General features: G+C 41.5%; 1 protein-coding gene across 1 annotated transcript in view; it reads left to right on the top strand.

Moving 5' to 3' along the window:
* The first annotated feature begins 401 nt into the window (after positions 1-401).
* col5a3b (collagen, type V, alpha 3b) overlaps positions 402-25,844 on the top strand; it is a 73,199-nt gene continuing 47,756 nt past the window's right edge. Inside the window, exons 1-19 of the mRNA XM_023795075.2 lie at positions 402-693; positions 5,477-5,644; positions 7,270-7,483; positions 7,791-7,953; positions 12,753-12,881; positions 13,519-13,644; positions 13,765-13,893; positions 14,260-14,316; positions 14,411-14,452; positions 14,600-14,662; positions 17,966-18,040; positions 18,545-18,628; positions 18,955-19,011; positions 19,725-19,778; positions 19,864-19,917; positions 20,348-20,401; positions 23,137-23,190; positions 23,614-23,667; positions 23,966-24,010. Coding sequence (XP_023650843.2) covers positions 618-693; positions 5,477-5,644; positions 7,270-7,483; positions 7,791-7,953; positions 12,753-12,881; positions 13,519-13,644; positions 13,765-13,893; positions 14,260-14,316; positions 14,411-14,452; positions 14,600-14,662; positions 17,966-18,040; positions 18,545-18,628; positions 18,955-19,011; positions 19,725-19,778; positions 19,864-19,917; positions 20,348-20,401; positions 23,137-23,190; positions 23,614-23,667; positions 23,966-24,010 — 1,698 coding nt within the window. The 5' untranslated portion in view covers positions 402-617. The remainder of the gene's footprint in view (positions 694-5,476; positions 5,645-7,269; positions 7,484-7,790; positions 7,954-12,752; positions 12,882-13,518; positions 13,645-13,764; positions 13,894-14,259; positions 14,317-14,410; positions 14,453-14,599; positions 14,663-17,965; positions 18,041-18,544; positions 18,629-18,954; positions 19,012-19,724; positions 19,779-19,863; positions 19,918-20,347; positions 20,402-23,136; positions 23,191-23,613; positions 23,668-23,965; positions 24,011-25,844) is intronic.

Genomic DNA, 25,844 nt, shown 5'->3' with positions numbered 1-25,844 from the left:
CGTGACTTGTTACTCCGCTCCGGCTGTATCTCTTTTTGCGTCTGGTCCTGGTTGTTTCTGTGGGCATATGTTTTTTAATGTGTTCTTGCTTATTGTTTGTCGAGTATATTGAACAGAATTATTCACTGGCTATGAATTTAACAAGGCGAGATGAAAAAAATAGTGATTAATATTAATTGTATTACCGATTTTTTATGTAAAAAATAATATACGTTTATCGGCATTGTTGCAAACATGGAGAAGAATGGGAAAATACGGATTATAAAACGTCTGGTGCCAGAGACTATTTGCATTTATTTTACCTCGAATTGCCATGCATCGCTCAGTGGAGGGAGGGGGGCTCGAGTGTGGGAGAGGGTGAGAGGGAGGGGAAAGTTAGAAAGAAGAATAGAGAGAGGAGGTATAGGATCGCATCATGAAAAAGATATATATATATATATATATAATGCGGCAAACAGTAGCGCTGAGAGAAAACTGAGTGGACACCGTAGCGTGTTTATGCAGACGGTTCTGGTTAATATCTTCCCTAGCGTTGGCAGATACATGAATTCCTCACATAACCAATAACTTGTCAATATTACTATAAAGAAGCAAAGATTCAGAGCACTTTAGAGAAGATGGACTGGCAGATCTTTGCGCTCCGAAGATCTACATTTCTTTTCCTCATTACTCTCCTGTCAACGACACAAGCAGGTACAGTAACAGTATCATTAACAAGTAATTTCGTTTACTATGGTAAACTGTTTTTGTAAAATCTTTATTAATTACAAATTTCAACACCCCCTTGTTTTAAAAGTTTGCGTATATCATTGATAAATATATAAGTGCAGTGTTGTTTTAATTTAAAAACCAGCCGTACAACGCGTGTCTCTATGAGTTAGCTTTGATTTTAATTTAGTTATAAAGCAGCGTTATCCATCTGCCGCGCACTTTTCTCAGCAGGGGATTCCGCTGGTTTCTCTTGCTGGTTTGTACTTGTCCTTGATCCGGGAACTGCCGTGGATTTACTGTGGCCTCAGGGCACCCGGTCAAACGAGCTAAATTAATTACCTGACATGCAAGTAACATTTAGCCATAATTAGCTGAGTTCACATATTTCTCTTGATTTAGAGTGTTCTTCATTCTACGTTACTTTTTGCCCACATTCCTGTAAGAATTTTCCCAGTGCTATTGCATTACTTCATTTCATTCATCTGTATTATTTCCCCCAAACATGTATTGGCCTGTATTTTGGTATAGTGCACCTGTGATCTCATTAAAGCTGTATGCATAGGTTTTTAAGAGTATTGTAGCAGTATTTTAAATGTTGTTTTTATCAAGGTAGTTTTCTTGAAAATTATGTAAAACTTAATGTTAGGTTCAGTTGCAAGTCCTGGCAAGGACAATATGATAAATTGCCAAGAACCGCATCTTCCCAGAGTGACTATCCCCCTACCCACCATCCTGGTCAAGGGCCTAGTGGGGTAGGGATTGGCCAGCCGCTGAGGAGCAAGGGAAGAGAGCAGGGTGGAGAGCTTTGGGGTGGGGTGCTCATAACATCATGGCTGTGTCTTATGAGCTGAAGATCATAGGATGAGGGTTAGAGTCAGGGGTAGGGACCTCGTAACATCATGGTTGTCTTCTGAGCAGAAAGTCACAGGAAGAAGGTTAGGGATAGGGAGCTCGTAACATCATGGCTGTGTCTCCTGAGCTGAAGATCACAGGAAGAAGGTTAGGGATAGGGAGCTCGTAACATCATGGCTGTGTCTCCTGAGTTGAAGATCACAGGAAGAAGGTTAGGGATAGGGAGCTCGTAACATCATGGCTGTGTCTCCTGAGCTGAAGATCACAGGAAGAAGGTTAGGGATAGGGAGCTCGTAACATCATGGCTGTGTCTCCTGAGCTGAAGATCACAGGAAGAAGGTTAGGGATAGGGAGCTCGTAACATCATGGCTGTGTCTCCTGAGCTGAAGATCACAGGAAGAAGGTTAGGGATAGGGAGCTCGTAACATCATGGCTGTGTCTCCTGAGCTGAAGATCACAGGAAGAAGTTTAGGGATAGGGAGCTCGTAACATCATGGCTGTGTCTCTTGAGCTGAAGATCACAGGAAGAAGGTTAGGGATAGGGAGCTCGTAACATCATGGCTGTGTCTCCTGAGCTGAAGATCACAGGAAGAAGGTTAGGGATAGGGAGCTCGTAACATCATGGCTGTGTCTCCTGAGCTGAAGATCACAGGAAGAAGGTTAGGGATAGGGAGCTCGTAACATCATGGCTGTGTCTCTTGAGCTGAAGATTAATTTAGTTGGAAGAGGGAAGGAGGGACAATTTTTCACTAAAAGCTCATGTTTTCCTTTAGTGTATCTAAATTTATCCCTGTATTCCTGTTAACAATATACAGTATGCATTATTTATGTAGAATAATTAATGCGATGTTCCTCTCACAGCTCACTGTGAGAGGAACATCTGCTTCCCAGCAGTTACTGTCAGATGACTGGTCTCCCAGGATGCACTTGCAATGGATCTGAGGCCTTGGAGTTTGTTATTGTAGGGTGGTGGACAAGAAACACAGCTTCTTGTTGAAGAATTCTCATGCTTCCAGCGCAAGCATTTTTTGTATAAATACGACAATGCACTGTATGTTTAGTATTTAAGTTTTACTTAAATGTTCAGCCTGAATAGTAATAAAACTGAGTGATGAAAAAAATTCAGCGGTGTCGTGATTAGACAATGGTAATGGGGCAATGGGAAACCAATTGTTTATTGTGGAGAAATTATCCAGCATTTTTAAAATGATTGATTTTTTTGAGTGATTTAGATCGTGAATAGTAACACATATCAGTCCTTACAATGTGTGACTGTTACTGAACGATAAGACAAGAATTAAGTAGTAAAATAGGTACATAAGCAGCTAGAAGCCTGATAATGATTAGCACAGGGTTTAATGTGGTAGGAGAGGTCCTCAACTCAGGAAACAAATCCCCCTTGAGTTGGGTAGTAAGATAAGTTCTCATAATAGGACAAGAGTCTTTGGGACAAGTCAAAGAACAACAGAAGGAACCACCTAGAGCTTGATATGCAAAGTTAGATGCACTTCTACACAAACAGCCCAACTCATCCGGAAGTTCCGAGAGTCTCCTGCAAATTGACAGCAGCTCCCTGACACCCGTGGCTAATGTGCAGTGTCCCTGAAATGCACAAATTTTACTTCTGGCACCCCAACCCTCTTGAGCAGCACCAGGCTTGAGCAGTGTCTCCTTTATAATACCACCACACTGTCCAGACATTATACTGTGGTATACTTTACTTTGGCAATATTTCAAAAGGTTATTTCCCAATAAAATTTGCTGGGGGTGTGGGGGGTTTAGGGTATTTTGCTGCTCTAAACTCAAAATAATATAAATCTGCTGCAGTATACGGTGTTACAGTGACACTGAGTAAGCTTGGTTGTCCACCAACTAGGATGTCTAGTGACTACATAAAAATACATGCATGCACAAATGAAGCGTGTGCAAGCTGATGGAACGGTTACATGGCAGCAGCTGTACCAGTGGGGACATGCTTGTTCATTATACAACACACATTCTTGCTGTCTCCTCTCACTCACCCTCCCCTATCTCTTATTCTCCCTCCTCCTTTTCCACAGTGTCAGAATGTTTATATGTGTCTGGTTCATTCTCATATAAAAGAGAAAGTTAGAGGCAAAGCAGTGCTGCTGCTAAATGTATAACTGCTTGTACAGAGCATAGTATTAATCATTTAAAAAGGGTATTGCAAATTCACTACTGTGCCAAAACCAACCATCAAGCCTGTAGAGCATGGGGCTTAAGGTCCAATGGGCTCAGCTGCGGAGTTTATCAGCAGAACAGTGGGAAGAAGGCTGTGGGCAAGTATGGAAGGAACATAAAACACCAAAAGTAACATTGTACAGACTGCAAGTAGATTAGTACTGATTATAGTTCATAATGGAATAGCTTATGTACACTTAAACCAGCATTTAGGGTAGTTTTAAAGGTCATCGAGGAAAAAAAATCCTGCAAATAACCCAACACATACTGCAGATCTATACCTGCTATTATATGCATAGAAGAATTACCATTTTAGCTCAAACTCACGAGGCAGCCTGCTGGAAATGAGATGTAAAACAGTTTATATACTGTGTGATAAAAAGATAGGTGTGAGCCCTATGTTACAAGTTGCCCTGTAAAGATTAGAAAGAGCTGCTGGTGGATCTGAATCTGCTGTTTGGTCAGAGGTTGTGAAGGGGGCCCAACTCAAAACACAAATCAAGAAATGATATATAAGCAAAACATGTACGATATGAAAGTTATACAGAAAAACAATAACCTATTGAGGATCTGTGCAAATATATGAGAAAATGTTTAATTGGCATTTGCTGAACACCTTTACTCAAAGATTTGAGGTACTCAAAGATTTTCTGCAAATACTTATTTGAGAATTTATACATGCTGCATCCATTGATCTATGTGTAGCCTCTGGATTATACACATTAATAAGTGAAAATAACTAAGAATAATTCTGACCTTCCTAATGGGGGGGGGGGGTGTAAAAGTTGAAGTCAATAAAGAGACCACTTTCAGCAAAGTTGTACTTTAACCCCCGAGATTTAGGAGTTGATTCCAGGATATTCTTATATATTCTTTCACCATTAAAATGCAAAGGGGTTCACAGTCACAGATTTTTATTTCTGTAACAGGTTAAGCAATAACACTGATAGCGCAGTAGTTACCGGAATTCTTTAAGCACTGAACATTATTTGCTGTGCAGCAGGGAAATTACCTAAAAACAAGTCTAGACAGACTGGAGGCTGAAGTTCAGCCTATGTAGGATATAGACAAAGGCATCTGGCCAGTGTTGCATCTCTTACCATTTACGTTGTTAGTGAGGCTGAAGACGTGTCTTTCCGAAAATTATTTACTGAAAATGCTTGTATCTTGGAACTATTTCACTAGTAAATAGTTGTATTTATATGAGTATGAAATTACATACTCTGACACTTATAATGTAAACTCCCAAGTAATCTTACTAACTGTTCAGCTGGTGAATCAATGCAGTTGCATACATGCATCGATGAACTTAACCAGGGAAGGAGCTAGACATTCTGGGCCCCCAGCCCCCCCTACATTATATATTTTATGTATTCAAGGGCCCCTGTAAACTACTGGGCCCCCTGAATCTGTCAGGGCCCCTCCTAAATCCATGCCCCTCCCCCCCTGCCCCCAAACATAACCCACTATAATTAATAGGGTATAATATTGTGCAAGCGTAAGTATGAATGCATCATCAATTGCAATCCCAAGTACTACTTGGTGTACATATTTTCACTATAGAACTGAACATATAGCTCAGTCAAGTGTATACATATTAACATATGCAGGAATCATTCATGTTTTCTAAGCATAACTTAGCTTCACGTAGCTTTGTGTTGACTCTGCTGTGGAAGACCTAACCCATTCTGCTCACCATCTCTCATAACAGCCAGTCCCATTGATCTGTTGCGGATACTGGAGCTGTCAGAAGACATGGAAGGAGTTTCCATTGAAGCTGGAATCTGCACTGATCGGGAGAATAAGGGAGAAACAGACTTTGCCTTCAGGATAGACAAAAAAATCCAGCTGAGTGCTCCAACAAAACAGCTCTTTCCCGGTATGTGCATGTATTTTCTGAAAAGCCTTGTTCTTCTTCTTCTCTTGTCTGGATGGGAAGCCACTAAGAACCAGATTCATTTGTCAAATAAAAAACCTTTAGATAATTTCATTAACCCCAATTTGTTTTATTAACCACTCTCGTCAATCTGTTTGCAGCAACACATTTCCTAAGATATTCATTCACAAATCAATTAGTGAACAAAGGCTCCTTGTTGATGTTCGATGTGTGGTGTGTATTTGAAAGTTTCTCGAGTGTAAATCATTCCATAGTTTGTGATCACATAACTGTTGGGTCGGTTTAGTTTCCAGTTTCAAAATGTGGTACAGTCGAACTTCGTTACAACGTACCTTGGGGGACATCAAGAATTTGTACATTATAACCATAGTACGTTGTAACCAAGTCCCTCAAAATGAATGATAGCACAGAAAATGTATAAAAAAAAACTTTTATAAAACACCCCTCAAGTTGACACTATGACATACAGCTTGTGTAGTTTGAAGAATATAGTTCCTATTCTGAATAGGAACTATATTCCTCAAACTAGGATAATATCTGTTACTCATAGACAGCCGACATAACGCAGAATATGCGTTGAATATATAACTAACACTTAGTTACTGATAATGAATGCATTAAGTAAGCGTTATTTGAATCCTCAAGTAAAGTGTGACCAAAAATGCTTTGTGATATCTTTTCATAAGAACAATAATAACAATTTGCTGTGTCAAAATTGTTACTGTGCATTATTATTATTATTATTATATACTTTATTTGTAATGTGTATTTCTCACACCCAATGGCCACAGACAAAACTAAAAGAGTGAGAAAGGAGACAGCTAGTCCTTTAGTTAATCCTCAGAGGTGGCTGTGTTAGGGGTCAAAGGGCAGGTCATATGGGGGTGATTGGTGTCAGTTCAAACCATAATTAGCATCATAATTTGATTCTGGAGAGCCCAGCCTTTATCTTGGAAAGCTCCAGCCATCCTGGATTTAGGTGAAACAAAGTAAAGGTTGTTTTTTTTTTACTATCTTTGCCTGCTTCTTCCACAGGTTTGTGAAGGCAAGGGAGGTTTTATTCAGGAGTTTTACCACATTTGTACACTGTCCTGTTCTTCCAAGGTCACCTGTGCTATGCTGTAATCATGCTCATCTGAGCTTATTTTCCAGCCAGGTCTTTCCCACAGCTCTCCCTACCTGAATTATGCTCATCTGAGTTTCTTTTCCAGCCAGGCCTTTTCCAAAGCTCTCCTTTCCTGAATCATGCTCCTCTGAGCTTCTTTTCCAGCCAGGCCTTTCCCAAAGCTCTCCCTTCCAAAATCATGCTCCTGTGAAGTACTTTTCCAGCCTGATCTTTCATACAGCTCTCCCTTCCGGAATCATGCTCCTCTGAGCTTCTTTTCTGACCAGGCCTTTCCCAATGTTCTGAATTCCAGAATTGTGCTCCTCAGAGCTGCTTTCCAAGCCAGGCCTTTCACAAAGCTCTCCCTTCTAGAATCGAACAGCTCAGAGCTGCTTTTTCAGCAAGGCCTTTCCCACACCATTCCCTTGTGGAATTGTGCTCCTCAGATCTGCTTTCCCAACCAGGCCTTTCACATACCTCTCCTTCCCTGTGCCCTTTCCAGACTCCAGCTTCCCTGAAGACTTCTCCCTGATGGCAACAGTGCGAGCAAAGAAGGGCTCGCAGTTCTTTCTGCTGTCTGTGTATGATGAGCAGGGCGTGCAGCAGCTGGGGCTGGAGGTGGGCCGCTCTCCAGTACTGCTGTATGAGGACCAGCTGGGGCTGCCCCCCCCGGAACGCTATCCTACATTCAAGAAGATCAACCTAGCTGATGGAAAGTGGGTTCCCTCACCCTAATCCTAACCCTAACCCTTTAAGGAGACAAACACAAACTCACTGATGTGCTTCATGAATATGAAAGCCCATGACAGGTTTTTTCATGGAAGAAACAGACTTAGCAATGCACTCCACATTTATAGGTGTGCTACTAATATTGTTAATAACTTGTTTTAATCACAGACAACATACCTGAAACTGAGCCTTACCCTCGGTGATCCAGCTCTTCATTACAGGTCACACCGTGCATATTGTGTCATGTGCTCGATTGCCCTCAATGCAGTGTGTCACCTGAAATTGCCTCCCCAGGTGGCATAGGATAGCCTACAGTATTCATGACAAGGCAGTCACTCTCTATCTCGACTGTGAGAAGGTGCAGACCCTCGATCTCTCACGAGGAGACACCCCTGTTGTCAGCACTAATGGGGTCACAGTGTTTGGAACACGCCTGCTGGATGAGGAGGTGTTCGAGGTGAGACCCTTTCACTAAAAGACTCTTACAATGGGTACTAACAGATTTTGGACTGTGAGATTTTAGGGGGGCTGGTAATGTGGTAATGTGCATAAGAATGCGGGGAACTAAAGTAATTTTTCTTCACAATCCCCTCCTTTCAGGGGCTCATAAGTAATTGGACAAATTAATATAACTGCAAATAAAATGTTGAATTCTAATACAGTGGTACCTCGATCAGAACTCAAACTTAATCCGTACAGAACTCCGGATCGAATCCTAAAAAGTTCGAGTTCTGTTTGAATTTTCCCCATAAGAAATAATGGAAAACCAATTAATTGGTTCCCGGTCCCAAAAAATTACACCTAAATATGTTTTCTGTAGCATTCAAACACAAAATGAACCGGATAAAACAAGAAGAGCATATACTGTATTAAACACATCTAAGCACATTTATCAAAACAGCAATTTGTAAAGTAAGAAAATAAATGTATCCAAACAATGTGTAAAGTTAAAAAAAAACAATGTGTCCTGCCCGTTCGTCCACTCCTTTCCGTGTGCCACGCCCCCTTGTTAACCTCGTGTGGGATCTCCGTGTGATCAGTTTCTGGTTGTTGTCACGAGTCCTCTGTATTTCGTCCGCGTTTCAGTTTGTTTCCCCAGTCCGGTCATTGTATTGTCCGTCTTCGTTTACCTTACCTGTAATTAAAACCCTTATTCCCCGATACCCTGATGTCTGCGCCTTTGTCTCCATTCCGTCCCCGCTCGGCACGACAATATTATTATAATTAAATGTATTAATGGTTTATTATTAATATTAAAATATTTAATTAGAAATCTTTATTTTTACATGTATTTTATTATATAATAATTACTGTTACTGTCTATCATTGTCTAAATGTATTTTTTACTGTCTAAATATATGTATTCAACTAGTGTAAACATGCACAGCGAATTCGAGGCTGAGACTGAAGCGTTACCCTTTGTTTCCACTGAGAGACGTGCCGCGTGACTCATTTCCCCGCACGTACGTTATCTTAGGTCGGTGTTCACGGTTTGAATTCTGAGATTCAGATCGAGGTCTAGGTAATTTTTTTTCTAACTGGTTGGTTTGACTTTTAAGAAATTCGAGTTCTAATGAGTTTGAGAACTGAGGTACCACTGTACTTAGTTGAAAACTCTTTGCAGGCAATGACTGCCTGAAGTCTTGAACTCATGGAGATGACGCTGGGTTTCCTCTTTTTTAATGCTCTGCCAGGCCTTTACTGCAGCAGCTTTCAGTTGCTGTTTGTTTGAGGGTCTTTCTATCTGTAGTTTAGTCTTTAGCAAGTGAAATGCATGCTCAATGGGGTTGAGGTCAGGTGACTGACTTGGCCATTCGAGAATATTCCACTTCTTTGCTTTAATAAAGTCCTGGGTTGCTTTTGCTGTGTGTTTTAGGTCATTGACCATCTGTATTATAAAATGCTGCCCAATAAATTTGGCTGGATTTGGCTGGATTTGAGCAGACATGATGTCTCTGAACACCTCAGCATTCATTCAACTGATTCCATCCTGTGTCACATGCTGTTCCAGAACTGTGCTGGCTTTTTTAGATGATTTTTTGCAAAGTCCAATCTAGCCTTTCTATTCGTAAGACTTATGAGTGGCTTGCATCTTGCAGTGAACCCTCTGTATTTGCTTTCTACTCTTTATGGTAGATTTGGTGCGCCTACCTCCTGGAGAGTGTTGTTCACTTGGTTGGCTGTTACGAAGGGGCTTCTCTTCACCATGGAAATGATTCTGTGATCATCCACCACTGTTGTCGTCCTTGGACGTCCAGGCCTTTTTGCGTTGCTGAGTTCACTAATGCTTTCTTTCTTTCTCATGATGTACCAAACTGTGGATTTCGCCACTCCTAATGTTGCGACAATTTTTTTAATTGTTTTTTTGTTTTTGCAGCCTCAGGATGGCCCGATTCACCTGCATACTGAGTTCCTTTGACCGCATGTTGTATGTTCACACCTCAATCTTCCAAATGCAAACCAGACACCTCAAATCAACTCCAGGCCTTTTATCTGCTTAATTGATAGTGAAAGAACGAAGGAATTGCCCACAACTGTCCACAAAATAGCTTTTAAGTGAATTGTCCAGTTACTTTTGGCCCCTTTAAAAAGAGGGTGGCATATGTTAACCAGCTGAATCTCCTAAACCCTTCATCCAATTTGAATGTGGAAACCCTAAAAGGATATCTGAGAGTCTGCACTTTATGTCCATGCCCATTGTATAACTTCAATTGGAATATATTTTAGTAAACAGGTAAAATAGTAAAACTTATGTCAGTGTCCAAATAGTCCTGATTGTATGTCATTAGGTATTTTGAGAGGTTGTACCTCACCTAAAAATACTCCAGCAGAAAGGACATTCAGTTACATTTTCACCTTTTAATTCCACTCCAGCTGGTCCCCTTCAGATATAGTCCAACTATGGTTTGCCTCATTTTTTCCTGCTCCCCTATATGATGACAAAATGCCTTAACTGACAGGGACAGGTTAATGTATAGGCATCCTAGATGAATTAATGTGAATACATCCTGACTGTTTTTATTTAGCTGACCATGTTTTACCATGGAGCATATTGTCTTTAGCTAATATGTGCTGGAGGAGGGGTGCACACTGTGAAATACAACTTGCAGGTGGACAGGGACAGATGTGGTTTCCTTGAATGTGCACAGAGTACAGCCTGCCACACTGGCTTGGGGAGAGCCTCGGGATATCTGTTTGTATATCCATCTGGGCGTGGTTCTGCATGTGCACAGAGAGCAGCCAGCCATAGAGACTTGAGGAGGGCCTCAGGATATCTGTTTGTACATCCATCTGGTTGTGGTTCTGCATGTACCGTATTTTGCACACCATAAGGTGCACTGGATTGAAAGGCGCACTCTCAATTGCGGGGCTTATTTCTGTACTTAAGCCATACATAAGGCGCACCGTATTATTCGGCGCATGCAAAAACAAGGTAACAAAAGCAAAACAGTGAGTTTAGTTAAACCTTATTCTACTATGTATTTAAAAATACGTTTCCCGCGGAAACTCTGTTTTGTCTTTTTAACTTGGCGCAATTCATTCTCCTGCTTCCTTCACTTCCGAACCATAGATTCATTGATTTTGAATTCTGTCACTGCTGCTCTATTCCCATTTACAGCCGCATAACTGATAGCCTGTAGTTTGAATTGTGCATCGTAAGCATGTCTCTTCTCTGATGCCATTTTCATGGTCCTTAGCTAAACAAATGTTGTTTCGCAGCGCACCAGTAGTACAATATACCTACATGCCGTAGGTGTGGCGGAGGTAAGCTTACCTCTGTACGTGGCTTTACGTAATGTTCTGCAATTGGGTTATCGCTGCCAGCGTACATAGTGTACGTATTACTACGTCCCTATGTCGGCAGGAAATGGTCCGACAGTCAATCAAGCGGAGCGCTTACTAAAATGCACAACAACATTTTTACAGATTTTGGAACTCAGTGCACACATAAGGCGCACCGAATTTAAAGGCGCACCGTGGATTTTTGAGAAAATTAAAGGCTTTTAAGTGCGCCTTATAGTGCGCAAAATAGGGTAAGTAAGGTGTGAGAGGGAAGATGTGAATACAGCTGGCTACAGTGACTTTAGAGGGACCTAATGATGTCTGTTTGTACATCCAACTGAGAGTGGTTCTGAATGTGCACAGAGTACAGCTGGCTACAGTGACTTTAGAGGGACCTAATGATGTCTGTTTGTACATCCAACTGAGAGTGGTTCTGAATGTGCACAGAGTACAGCTGGCTACAGTGACTTTAGAGGGACCTAATGATGTCTGTTTGTACATCCAACTGAGAGTGGTTCTGAATGTGCACAGAGTACAGCTGGCTACAGTGACTTGAATGTCTGGCATAAATAATGTGTCCTTTCCAAAGCCAAAGTTAAGTTTCAAGCTAACATTCCGAAAGGTAAATTTAGTTCATATCATACCTTTCATATTTTTGGATATCAGAGAATCCTTTGAAAAAAAAAAAAAAAAAAAAAACCCTCTCCCCTCCTACAGAAAAAAACATGGTTCTTATATGGGTATTACTTAGTATGTATGATTATGGCCCCTTTCACATATGATTCATATACATATGTATGATCTTACATAATAGTGGTGATCACATTTATGTTTGGCCACCATTCAGGGTATGATGAGTCTCTATGTCGTGTGACTGGATGGTTACTCTGTGGTCAGCAGAGTGATGTAACCATTAAGTGCTTGAGCCTGACCTTTAACCCCAGCTGCTCCAGGGACTAGTTCATCCTGTTCTCTTACTATCACTTGTCTGTTGCTTTGTCAAAAGCATCTGCTAAGTAAAATATGCTGTATGTTTCTTTCTTTGAGTATGTTTGCTTGCTTCTTTCTGTCTGTTTTGTGCATGTACCTGTATCTCTCCATCTGTCTATTTGTGCATGTGCCTGTATCTCTCCATCTGTCTATTTGTGCATGTGCCTGTATCTCTCCATCTGTCTGTCCACGTACTTGTATCTCTCTCTCTGTTTAGTCGGGCACATACCCGTATCTCTCTATCTTTGTCCGTTTTGTGCATGTACCTGTATCTTTCTTTCTGTCTGTTATTTGTTTGCACCTGTATCTCTCTCTTTTTGTTCATGTTCCTGTATCTCTCCATCTATATGTTTTGTCCATGTACCTGTATCTCTCCATCTATATGTTTCGTGCATGTACCTGTATGTTGTGCATGTTCCTGTAACTCAGATGTCAGATGTTCAACATGTGTGTTGCCTTTCTCAGTGTGCTTGTGTCTCTTAGGGAGTTATCCAGCAGTTGTTGATAGTTGAAGACCCGCTGGTGGCTGCTGACTATTGCCTACACTACATCCCTGACTGTGACTCCCCGCTGCCATACAGAAGCCAGGCCCTGAACCCTGAGGAGCAACATGTGAGTACTGCTGATGTGAAAAAGGTGGAATGACAAATCCAAAGATCATTTTCTAAGAACACATTTTCATGACTTTTGGATTTTCAAAAGTAATTTATATAACCCTCCAACCTGCCATCCATCAAATTTTCCTAACAGCAGTTCCTGGTCACAGGGGGCACCGAGCCTGTCCCTAGAAGCACAGGGCAGGGTGCCAGTCCATCGCAGAGCTATTTAGAGCTGCCATCTCAGTTGACTGTGCGTTAGAGCAATCCCACACAAGTAGAAGAACAACATTCATACTACACCTGAGCAACCCCACAGCTGGGCCTGGCTAATTTCTAATAATAAATACAATAATGAATGCCTTTACAGTGAACACAAAAATGCCAAAACATATGATGTTTTACATTTCCATTTATGCAGTGGTTTAGGGCAATGTTTCTCAGGCCAGTCATCAGGAACCCCCAGACAGTCTACGTTTTTGAGGTAGCAAAAATGTGGACCATCTGGCAGGTAGCTGAAGAGGAGCAAAAATGTGGACCGTCTGTGGAACCCTGATGAGACACTGGTTTAGGGAATTACATGAGGGTCTCACCTGGAGCTGTGTTTTACATGAGCTGTGTCTCATTTCCTGTACTCTCATATGGCATTTAAGGTGCACATGGAGAAGCATCCCAAGGAGCCAGAAGTGGAAGAATTTGGTGAGGAGTTCTACAGTGACCTGTATGATGACCTCTCCATGTCCACTGTGACCATGGGACCCAATGTCACAGAGTACGAAGTGAGTAAGATGCTCTGATTTATAGCACAACTAGCAATCACATCTGATGATGGAGAGCCTGCTATATGGCCACATAGCTGGCTAGTCAACAATACGCTTGTGCTCATCCTTGTGATACAGGTCATGGAATATGTGGACTATGAAAACAACACAGATGGAGATGAGTACCATGCCAGGGAATATGAAGAATATGAAGAATATGAAGATCGCTATGCATTAGCAGAGAGAGAGAGAGCAGAGACATGGGAGGTACATCTCAGAAACATGGCTTAGTCTCATCAAATTAGCATCACACAGCCTACAAGCACTCTGCTATCACTGTACACCCCGCTCACATAGATACACCTGTGATACCTTAAAAACATTCTACACAGCCTACAAACTCTCAGACATCATCTACAATAACTGTCTAAAAACCAAACATGCTGTGTACTCGCAGCCATCAAACACCCTGTATAACATTCAACATTTGGCACTCAAACTGATCTTATTACCAAACACCCCAAAAACACATTCATCAAAATGAAGGAAGATTGCACAGCCCCTCAAATATATGTTTGCATTATGCTTCTCTCTCTGTCTTTGACTGCCTTATTTTTTATAACCTTCTTGCAGGGCAGGAGTTACAAGGCTGAAAAGGGTGAGAAGGGAGAGCCTGGTGTCATTGAGCCAGTAAGTTGACATGAGCACATGGTAGGGTGGAGTATTCATTTTGTGCTCGATCAATCTCCAGTCTAATGTCAGTGTCCCTGACTTCTTTCTATAGGGCACTCGAGTGGAAGGACCCTATGGTCCACCGGGACCTGAGGTAGGCCATCAGCATGCTCTTTTAATTGATGCCATCTCTTGTTTCTGACTCTGTCTATGTGTTTGTAGTTCTATGTCTGCACGACTGCTTCAGGTGCTTTGTCACTGAGTAAGGCCATGGGCATTTTTAATTAGCGTCTCTCTCCAGGGTCCACCGGGTCCTCCGGGGCCGATTGGGTCAGTGGGACCTCCCGGAGACGCTGGCGATCTCGTGAGTTTCCTCCATGTTATCTTGTTGGTCGTAACCTCTTTGGCATTTGCGATTGGTTAGGTGCCCATTAGAGCAAGGAATGTGTACTTGAAAAACATAAACAAAAGAATGCACTATTAATATAATAAAACAACATTTATTTTTCATTGATAATTCTGTGTTCCTCAGGTTATGGCAGGATGATAAAAACAGTCCAAAAACATGGTTATTAGCAGTTTAAAATCTCCCAGAATGGAATGAACAGGCACCCTGCCTAAAACAATGTACTGTATAGAAATGCTTTGTTATGAAGTGAAGAGGAAAAAATGCTCTGTTGCTATGGTTATGGTATTGTAGTAAGGTGCCACCTACCAACTCTTGAAAGACTAATGACAGAGTTTAAGAGTTGCTGAGACATGTCTTTTGACATGATAATAAATTAGTTCATTGTATTGATAAAACTTTATTAACTGGTGCACTGTCTCAGGACAAAGGGCACACGCATGAATTGCACACAACCTTGTGGCCCATTTTTTGCTCATCAGTCCGATCCTCTTGATGGTGAGCTGATGGCTGGTGAGCTTCTCAGTACTCAGAACTGCACACAGCCATGTAGTTCAGGGTTTCTGCCCATCAGTTCTTTCCTCTTTGGCTGGTGAGCTTCTCAGTACTAAGAACTGCACACAGCCATGTAGCTCAGGGTTTCTGTTCATCTGTCTGATCCTCTTTAGCTGGTGAGCTTCTCAGAACTTAGAGCTGCAGACAGCCATGTAACCCAGGGTTTTTGCCTATCCATCTGTTGTTCTTTGGCTGGTGAGCTTCTCTGTACTCAGACTTGCACACAGCCATGTAGCTTGGAAATTTTTGCCTATCCATCTGATCTTCTTTGGCTGGTGAGCTTCTCTGTACTCAGACCTGCACACAGCCATGTAGCTTGGAGTTTTTGTTCATCTGTCTGATCCTCTTTAGCTGGTGAACTTCTCAGAACTTAGACCTGCAGGCAGCCATGTAACCTGGGAATTTTGCCTATCCATCTGATCTTCTTTGGCTGGTGAGCTTCTCAGTACTCAGAACTGCACACAGCCATGTAGCTCAGGGTTTCTGTTCATCTGTCTGATCCTCTTTAGCTGGTGAACTTCTCAGAACTTAGACTTGCAGGCAGTAGGAGGGGAGAGGGTCTGTACTAATCCTACTGGGGGAAGGTCCTGATCAGTATTTATCTATTTTGTCACCAGTAATGGTCTTAGTGGCATTTCCAAAAGTCCTCATCAGCACTCCCCAGCAAGCCTCCTAGGGTCACTACATTACCAACGCAACCAAAACAATGCATCTTACCTGACAATTGAAGAGAAATGTGAAGCTTGCAAATCATTTTTGTTGGATTTTTGTTCAGTGGGACAACATAAATCCAAGTGTTTGAGTTTGCAGTGAACAATCCTTGGACACCACACCTACACATATAGCTTTGCATATACTGTATATTGTTGGTTGAACCTGACCTTTAATTAAATATTTTAAGAAAAATAAATCTCATCAAATTAGAAGCATTGGGTAGCAGAACAAAAATATATTTTAAAAAAAATCCACTAATGAAAACGAATCGGCTGAGTGGGTGGCTGTCATTCCATGAATGAATGAATGAACATTACATTTATATAGCGCATTTACTGAACCAGTGCGGAGCCAGTTCGACCACCACCACTATGTATGCATGCCATCTAGATGATGGAATGGCAGCCATTCAGTGCCAGTACACTCACTACACAGTATCTAAGGTAGTCAAGGGGCAGGAGAGAATTCATCAGAATTCAGAATGTTAGATACAGAGGATGATTAGGATGCAAGATTTGATAGGACCACAGTGGGAAATTTTAGCCAGGACATCAGGATACCACCCTATTCTTTCAAAAAATGCCCAGGAATTGTCAGAGTCAGTTCCTGTTCCACTCTGTGTCCCTTGTGTTGTCAGTTTTTGCGTCTTCCCTTGCTCCCTGTCAGCTGCATGGCTCAACACATTGAATGTGCGGCTGCCTATGATACCCTCTGTCTTATGTTCGAATCCTGCCTCCTCTGTTTTTATAGATTTTGTTCCCTAGTGTTTCATTGTATGAGTTATTCTAGTTCCCGTGTCTTCTGATTTGTATTTGGTTTTGGTTAAATTCTTTGTGCCCGGGCTTGTGTTTCTACCTGTCTATTATTCCCCAGTGTTAGTTTCTGTTTCCCTGTTCAGTTCCCTGAGTTAATTAGTTTCATTGCTAGTGGTTTATTGTTTGTGATGGTTTGTGATAGTTGTATTGTCAGTAAAGTTTTGAACATTCTTTTTGTAGCCTGTCTGTCGACCCTTTTGTAAATTTATTCTTTGTTTATCCCCTTCTGTTTTTGACCCCTTTGGTCCTTTGTTTTTGTTACTGTTTTCTTGTGTTTTTTAGTTCAGTTAATAAACACCGTTTGTCCCTTTGAGCTGCAAGTGGGTCGTCCACCTTTTGTGCCTGCAGCATGCCTCGTCTTCCCTTTCTGTGGGAGCAGTGTTTAGTCAATGGGCTAAGTTTCTGTGCCTGTGATTGGAAGATCAACAGCTCAAACCCAGCCGATTGTAACAGACAAAAAACAAATCATGCTTGATTTGGCTTTATACTTGCTTATAATAACAGTGAAAAGACTATTTCATAACAACTGCTGGTAAAAATTGATCCTGCTTAGGATCATCTGCATTTCTTGTCATCTCTCCTCCTTTTGGTGACCAGTGCTTTGTACAACAAGCTGTCAGGAAAATCTTGTCAGATAACGTTTATGACCATTTATAAACAAATAATTCGTACAGGAAACTGACATAAACACTAATTCACCTTTAGACACGGTAAAGTTTGGTTAAATGTGAGTGTTTAACAATTGGTATACAATTCAATGTGAATTCTTATAAATATTTGCACTGCAAGAATATTGGACTGAAGGAGGGGTGCTGGTCACTTGCATTTTACTAAATTGGTATTAGTAGGAACACCAAGGAAAGGCCTTGCTTTTCTGGTATATGAGCGAATCAAAGCAATCTTGACGTATGTCTAATGAAAAAAACGCTGCACATTGTAAATACGGGGGTGTCCCCCTTTCTCAGCTGCATACACCCCCAGTTCACACACAGCGATCTGTATGCAGTATTTTTCCAAGCATGCTCTGTAAACATGGCTTCCCCGCTGTGTCTGACAGGCATTGAATGACATCAGACTTCAGAGCCATGCCGTTAATATGATTTAAATCTGCTGCCTGCGGGGATGACATTCCAGAACACACACATTGTCTTTTATTTCTCCGGCTGCTTTTTCTCAGGGTCCACCAGGGAGGCCAGGTCTTGCTGGGGCTGATGGGATTCCAGGTCCTCCAGGAACCTTGCTGATGTTACCAGTATGGAACCTACCTTTTTGTTCTTTTGGGGGCTGCAAATACTAATGATAATTTTGGAAATTAAGTGTTCAGTCCTGCAGCTCTTTGGGTTGAAATTAAGCCCATCTGCCTGCAGTTTTAATTCTCTATGTTTAACACTGATATGCTGGAATTTATCTCAGTATCTATGATTGAGATCAGAGCTGTAACATCCAACCTCAAAAGGAAACAAGAATACATAGCTGAGTGAATGTGTGAAAATTTTGTGAATGAAGAGGTGTTGACCTTTCCATTCACTTAGGTTATATGTAAAAGTGCCTGAGTCAGCATGCTTGCCCAAAAGCCATCGGGAGTGACAGTTCGGTGGTCCTCCAGTAATAGATATAAATCTATATCTAAAAATGTATTAAAATATCAGCCTGCTAATGTGCTTTCCTTAGAGGTCCTCCCAGACTGGCAGCTTATCTCTTTATAAGACCAGGTCTCCTTCCAAGCATTTCCATTGACTGTGCCTCTTTTCTCTAGTTCCAATATGGAAGCAATGCACACCATGGACCTCTTGTTTCTGCCCAGGAGGCCCAAGCCCAAGCCATCCTGCAAGAGACCAAGGTGAGCTCTGTGTGACCCTTAACCCTAAACCCTAACCATCAGAGCAGAGTTGAAAAACCCAGAAACTTATTATGTATATATTTAAGAAAGCAAATTAAGCACCTTGCACAAGGTGCAAAATATGAAACATCTAAAACTTTCTTAAAACCTTCCACAGAGCTGATCACTGACCTATGTGTCGTCCTTACTGTCACTATTACCTGCACGTCTTCTTCTTTACAAAGCCATGATCCCACTTACTGTCGGCCCATTCTCACCTGAGCTCTTATTGTCTCTTACTGTACCTTTTCTGTAACTCCACTCAGCCTTTTCTTCTGTTTCTGCAGCTGTCGCTGAGAGGAACCCCAGGGCCACTGGGTCTGATGGGTCGCCCTGGTCCCTTGGTAAGAGCTTGTGTTGCATGAGTATCTCTTTGGAGTAATTTGATTTCCTCCCATAAAGTCATTCAATCAGTTGAATTGGCATGTCTAATTTGCCCAAGACTATCTGTATATGTGTTTGCTGTGATGGATAAGAATCATATCTAGGGTGTTATTTGCCATGTGCTCTGTGATGGATGGGCAGCCTGTCCTGGCTGTTCCCCTGCCCTGCCTGTGCCTTTTGACTTGTGTTGCCTGCAGTACGTTTCCTGCCCCCCCCCCCCTTTACTGGAGAAACAGCTCAGATCATTGGATTCATGGAAGTCCATGCTCAGCTTGCCACATGTTCTATAGATTGCCACAGCAGAGGCTCTTCTTTTCGCTGGAGTTGTTTTCACTGCTTTTCCTGTCATGTATGTGTCTGTTTGTAGGAAGCATGTTCTCTTGTTGGCTTCCTTGTCTCCATGAACACTGCTACATAGACTGACTTCCCCATTTCAGTCCCCTGTTCTAAAAGTTGTCAAACCTGTCAAGGGCCTGGTTGAAAATACAGAGATTATAGCGCCAAGTGCAGAGGGTTGCTTAGAGTGACGTTTCACCCTCGCTTGTGCTGTGAATCACCTCTTCATCAATCTGTGCTTGCTCTCCCAGTGCACTACAGCTCTCTTGCCCTCATGCCCTGCTGAAGCTGCTCCCTGCCGCACCTCTACCCTCACCTCTTTGTCTCTGTGTTTTAGGGGCTTCCTGGTCCAGCAGGGCTGAAAGGAGACAGTGGCGACTCAGGTCCACAGGTAGTCACAGGCCAGCCTCTGTGTTCCCTTCCTCCCTGATGTCCCTTAGGTACCTTTGCATTACTCCTGTAATTTTCTGTTTCAGGGACCCAGGGGCATACCAGGTACTCCAGGCTTGAATGGGAAGCTAGGCAAAAGGGTGAGCACTGTAATATATTCTTTGGGAGAGTATGGTATAGTCTTTTCCGGAAGGGTGAATACACTCTATGGTACTATGTGCTATTTACTCTCTTACTCTTTACTCTCTTACAGTTATGTTAACAAAAAAAGAATAAGCGCTGTGTGGTATATTACATGTTCTACTAGCCTGGATGCAAGTTACAAAAAAGGGTATTTAAAGTGTGGGTATAGTATCTGAAGACAATACTGAATAACATTTATGTACTGGCCACAATACAAGAGTGTATAAAGACAGAATGTAGTACTGGGATAGTTAAGCTTTATTAGTGGTGGTTTATAGTGGCTATGCTAATAGTATTCATTCTTTAGGGCTACACAGAGGCTCTTCTGAAAGTGAGAGTGGTCTGGTAAATGGCATGCAGACTGTACTAAACCTATGAATTTTTTAGGGCCGTGCAGGGGCGGATGGGAGTAGAGGTGCTCCAGGGGAGCCAGGAGCAAAGGTGAGAGGGACAAAACCTTGATTAATAATATCTGCATACACCAAGCTGACACAATAATGTGTGCATAATACCAGTAATATAAGCATACAGCCACAATGAAGGAATTTTACAGGAATGTCAATGCATGTAAACAAATAGCCATGAGGAAGCATTATTGACATAGATATCAGTATAAGATGATGTATACACACAAGATCAACACAATAATATAAGCAGTCACGAGGAAGCATTATTGACATAGATATCAGTATAAGATGATGTATACACACAAGATCAACACAATAATATAAGCAGTCACGAGGAAGCATTATTGACATAGATATCAGTATAAGATGATGTATACACACAAGATCAACACAATAATATAAGCAGTCACGAGGAAGCATTATTGACATAGATATCAGTATAAGATGATGTATACACACAAGATCAACACAATAATATAAGCAGTCATGAGGAAGCATTATTCACATAGATATCAGTATAAGATGATGTATACACACAAGATCAACACAATAATATAAGCAGTCACGAGGAAGCATTATTGACATAGATATCAGTATAAGATGATGTATACACACAAGATCAACACAATAATATAAGCAGTCATGAGGAAGCATTATTCACATAGATATCAGTATAAGATGATGTATACGCACAAGATCAACACAATAATATAAGCAGTCACGAGGAAGCATTATTCACATAGATATCAGTATAAGATGATGTATACACACAAGATCACCATTCAATAACATCAGCAGTCATTAGGAAACATTATTCATGTAGATGTCGATGCAGGACGATGTATACACACAAGATCAACACACAATAACATAAGCATATGACCAAAAAGAAGGATTATTCACATGGAATGATGTTAATGCATAATGATACCAAAAAATCTACAACAATAATATTTATGCTGTATACATAATCACCCACACAGTAGGACCTACAGACAACTAGGGCTGGGCAATAAAACAATAATGATAATTATCTCAATATAATTTTCCTTGATATCAGCATAACAAATGCTCAATAAAAGTTCAATATAATTTCAAGAGGATCCAGTTGTAGAACAGTGGGTGAGCTCAACTAAGGGGATCTCCACTGTGGGGCTGGAAATTACAAGACTACCACACCAGGCCTGGACAAGACGCTATGCAAACTTCAGGAATGGAGTCGATACCTCCACTAAAAGGATTGAATTCATCCAACCTGAATTGTGACACAACCACTATGTTCTCTTCAGCAATGTCAAGTCTGGACCAGAAGTAGAGGTCATGTGATTTCTGGCATCATAGTGGAAGTATTTCCAGTGGAGTGTTCTGGAGTCAGGCCTTTCTCAATAATGTAAGACCATTTTGCATGCAAATGAAATAGCATCACTTCCTCTGTGACTTGACTTTCTGGACCGGCAATGGAGCACAAGCACAGACGCAGCCGTAAAAACATAAACGGGGGATTCATTGGATAAATAAGAGAATATAATATGGTGGGCAGGCAGACGAAAGACAAAGCAGTCAGAATAACAGGGCAGCTCACTGGGACAGCAGGTAAGTGCAAAGCAGCCTGTCCAAAAAGGTGATCCAGTGAAATCCAAAACGAAAGTCCATTGTAAAATACAGTCAGAATAACAGGGCAGCTCACTGGGACAGCAGCTAAGTGCAAAGCAGCCTGTCCAATAAGGTGATCCAGTGAAATCCAAAACGAAAGTCCATTGTAAAATACAGTCAGAATAACAGGGCAGCTCACTGGGAGAGCAGGTAAGTGCAAAGCAGCCTGTCCAATAAGGTGATCCGGCAGAATCCAAAATGAAGGTCCACTGTAAAATACAGTCCACAAGAAATCCACACAGGAATAATGCCCAGAGAATTCAGAAACGCTAGGAAGAAGGTGACCAGTGGCATTTTGTCAGTGCTGACTAAAATACCCTGGCCTGCTGCTATTCATTGTGTTCTGAGAATGGACAACCTATGCACAGCAAACACACAGCAGGTTTATCCTTTTAGTGGAGAATACCACACAGTGCTTTTCTGATAATACACGTGAATCACGGGAGAGAAAAACGCTTCCTGAGAGGAAACTTCGGTGTCGGTGAAGAAAAGCACAGCAGGCACAACATTTTTGTGAAAAGGAGATATTATGGATAAACCAAGGAAACAGGTGGTGCGGCAGTACTCTGGCAACTTAAAGAATCCTGTGATTCCAATACACTGCTGTGTATTGGAATCTCTGCCAAAAACATGTGCCAACTAAAGCAGGAAATACTATGAATTTATTTCATCATTCGTAGCATTGCCATCCAGTAAAACATACCAAATGTAAGCACTTGCATTACAGACACCATCAGTGGTGCAACCTGCAGTCAGACATAGCATTTTACTTATCAATACGAGGTGGGTGGCGACACTATCAACAATGTCAGACCCACCCCCTGTAACAAGCAGTAAACCAGTCAGAGGATTCCAGGAATCCTAAGGGAATTTTAAGCATAAATGGAGCCTAAAAGTAAATAAATAATGAGTTATTATTGAAGATAACCACAGCATGATAATTATTAATATAGACCAGTATGAAAAAAATGATCTTTATAAAATTTGTTGCTACATTGCCCAGTGCCACAGACAACACACATCCTTAATGCCACTCCCAGCAAACTATGCTGATGACACCTTTGTAACTCTCCTAAGAGACACACATTGATGGAATTCCTGCCTGTAATTTTCTAGGGTGACAGAGGATTTGATGGCTTGCCTGGACTCCCTGGGAGCAAGGGTCATAGAGTGAGTTGTTCAAAGAGAGCAGAGCATCTCTTTATGTATACTGCATTTCTGTGTTTACAGTGCTATACTATGTTTGTAACGTGTGTTGGATTTAATTTAGTTGGATAGTGAAACTTGTATGTGTATTCACTTTGTATTTGAGTTTTATAACCTTTGCTGTGTTCTTTTAACAGTGAGTAATTAATATGTTTGTTGTGGTTGCTTTGTGACAGTGTTTCATTTTCAGTATTTAGTGTGTATAATCACATATATGACTTGTGTGTAAGTAATTCAAGTCCTGGTGATAAATTCTGTGTTTACAAGCATTATGTGTGAAGATTATTATGACACATACATTGTGGGTAATTATGCTTGTAATATTTGTACTTAGTCCTTGAGTAACAGTGCTTGCCTTGTGTGTAATAAAATCTCTTGGGTTCACAGGGAGAAAGGGGGAAACCAGGTGTACTTGGTCCAGTTGGGAACCCAGGAGAAAAAGTGAGAGCAGGATAATCTCCTTTGTCTTTCGTCTCGTAATAACATCTCTGAGTAAAGGAGTGAGCCTCTTTTACCATGCCCCATCTAGAACTGCATGGGTATAACTCTCTTGAACATATTTCCCTGTGACAGTAGTTCACTGTAACTACACAGCCATTTGTCTATTGGACTGGGAGTAGAGAATGAGATACTCTACATACAGATGTATAATACTTCACTGAGAGCAGTCATATATAATAAGAGCTAGGCCTTTACTCACTGGAAAACCTGCACTCTTGTGGGTACTGTTGTCTTTTAGGGCTCGGATGGACAACCAGGGCCGAGAGGGCAGCCAGGTGAACCTGTGAGTAGTGCTCTGGGGCTATACATGTCCTACACATACTCTACTGTACACTTTGTACAGTAACACTTTGCTCGTGGGAGCACGAGTAATGTAGTAGTACACTCTTACTTAATGTATTAATTAATCAGAAACGATGTGTTACTTAGGTACTGATCTCATGCTCATTCATCATAAATTAGTCATAATGGTTCATGTATTTCATGCAGTTACTATATTTTTTCATGATTTGTATTTGGGTGATAACTGAGTTACTAAGTTATTTGTTCAATTTATTTCAATTCAGTTTTATTTGTATAGTGCATTTTCACAATATTACATTGTCTCAAAGTGCTTTACATTGCCCCTGCCCAAAGCCCATAGAGAACAAGCCAGAGGCAATAGTGACAAGGAAAAACTCCATAGTAAGAAGAAATCTTGGGAGGAACCAGACTCAAAGGGGGAGAAAATCCTCCTAGGGCCACAGAGGAAGTCAAATGCACAAAATCCTAATTTACACAATCCAACATTTTCAGGTGTAAATGCAAAGGTCAGGCAAGTGATGGTGCTGCTTCTGACAGCATGATGAATGGTGGTACAACAGCAGGGTAGGCAAGAGAGACATCATAGGTAAGAGAGTGGGCAGGCGGCTGAGTACGCAGGTTATTTTGATCTTTAGGGTGTCCAGGCAGCACATCCTAGGAGGGTGATGTTGGGAGATAAAAAGTGCATTAGCCAAAGTGGGAGAGACTAGAGGCAGTGCAGGTAGGTGAGTGCAGTATGTAAGCTCCGGCAGATACGGCCATGGCAGCATCAGTAGGAGGGAGAGGCAGGTGGGAGCGCAGGCATGGGGAGTCCCTGAACGTCAGCACTCCAATTCCACAAGGGCGTGTGAAGCTAGAGTGACAGCACTGACAGTACAGTTCATTCAATGTCCCACCCAGCTCTGCAACTCACACAGAAGGCCTAACTGGTGGTGAGCAATTAGCTACAGTGACAGCACTGACAGAACAGTTCATTCAAAGGCAATGGCACCAATCCCCACCTAACTCTGCACCTCATACTGCAGGTCTAACTGGGGGTGAGTGTTTAATACCTTTAGGCTAGACTAAACAAGTGTGTTTTTAGCCTAGACTTGAATATTGAGAGTGAGCCTGCATCTTGTATATCTACTGGAAGACTATTTCACAACTGAGGAGCTCTATAGGAGAAAGCTCTGCAGCCTGCCGTAGTGCTTTCTACTCTAGGTACTAACAGATATCCTGCGCCTTGACATTGAAGCAAACGAGGAAGGTTGTAAGAGACCATTAGTTCTCTAAGATATTCTGGTGCAAGGCCATTCAGTACTTCATAAGGTAATACCAATATCTTGTAATCAATCCGGGACTTAACTGGAATCAAATGAAGGGAGCATAGAACAGGGATGATATGATAAAATTTTTTGTGCTTGTAAGATCTGTGGCTGCTGCATTTTGTACCAGCTGAACTTTATTTAAGGATCCAGATATACAACCAGAATGGAGGAATTACAGTAGTCCAGTCTGGATGTTATAAAGTTTTTCTGCATCATGAAAGGAGAGCATCTACCGATGCTGAGCTTTGTTATGCAGTTCTAATATTTCTAATATGAACGTCGAAACATAGATCTGAATTATCAAGGACACCAAGATCTCTGACCACTGTGTTAGGCTGAAAAGGAAAACCACTAAGGCTGAGGTTGTCAAATTTACTTTGAGCAGCCTTAGGACTAAGTAGCAGTACTTTCGTTTTCACTGTGTTTAACTTAAGGATTTTTTTAGTCATTCAACAGAGAGCTAGGTAGCATCATCCAGTTTCACAGATACAGTACCAGTCAAAT

Source organism: Paramormyrops kingsleyae, chromosome 5 (assembly GCF_048594095.1).
Source record: "Paramormyrops kingsleyae isolate MSU_618 chromosome 5, PKINGS_0.4, whole genome shotgun sequence".
Lineage (NCBI taxonomy): Eukaryota > Metazoa > Chordata > Actinopteri > Osteoglossiformes > Mormyridae > Paramormyrops > Paramormyrops kingsleyae.
This window is presented reverse-complemented; position numbering and strand designations above follow the sequence as displayed.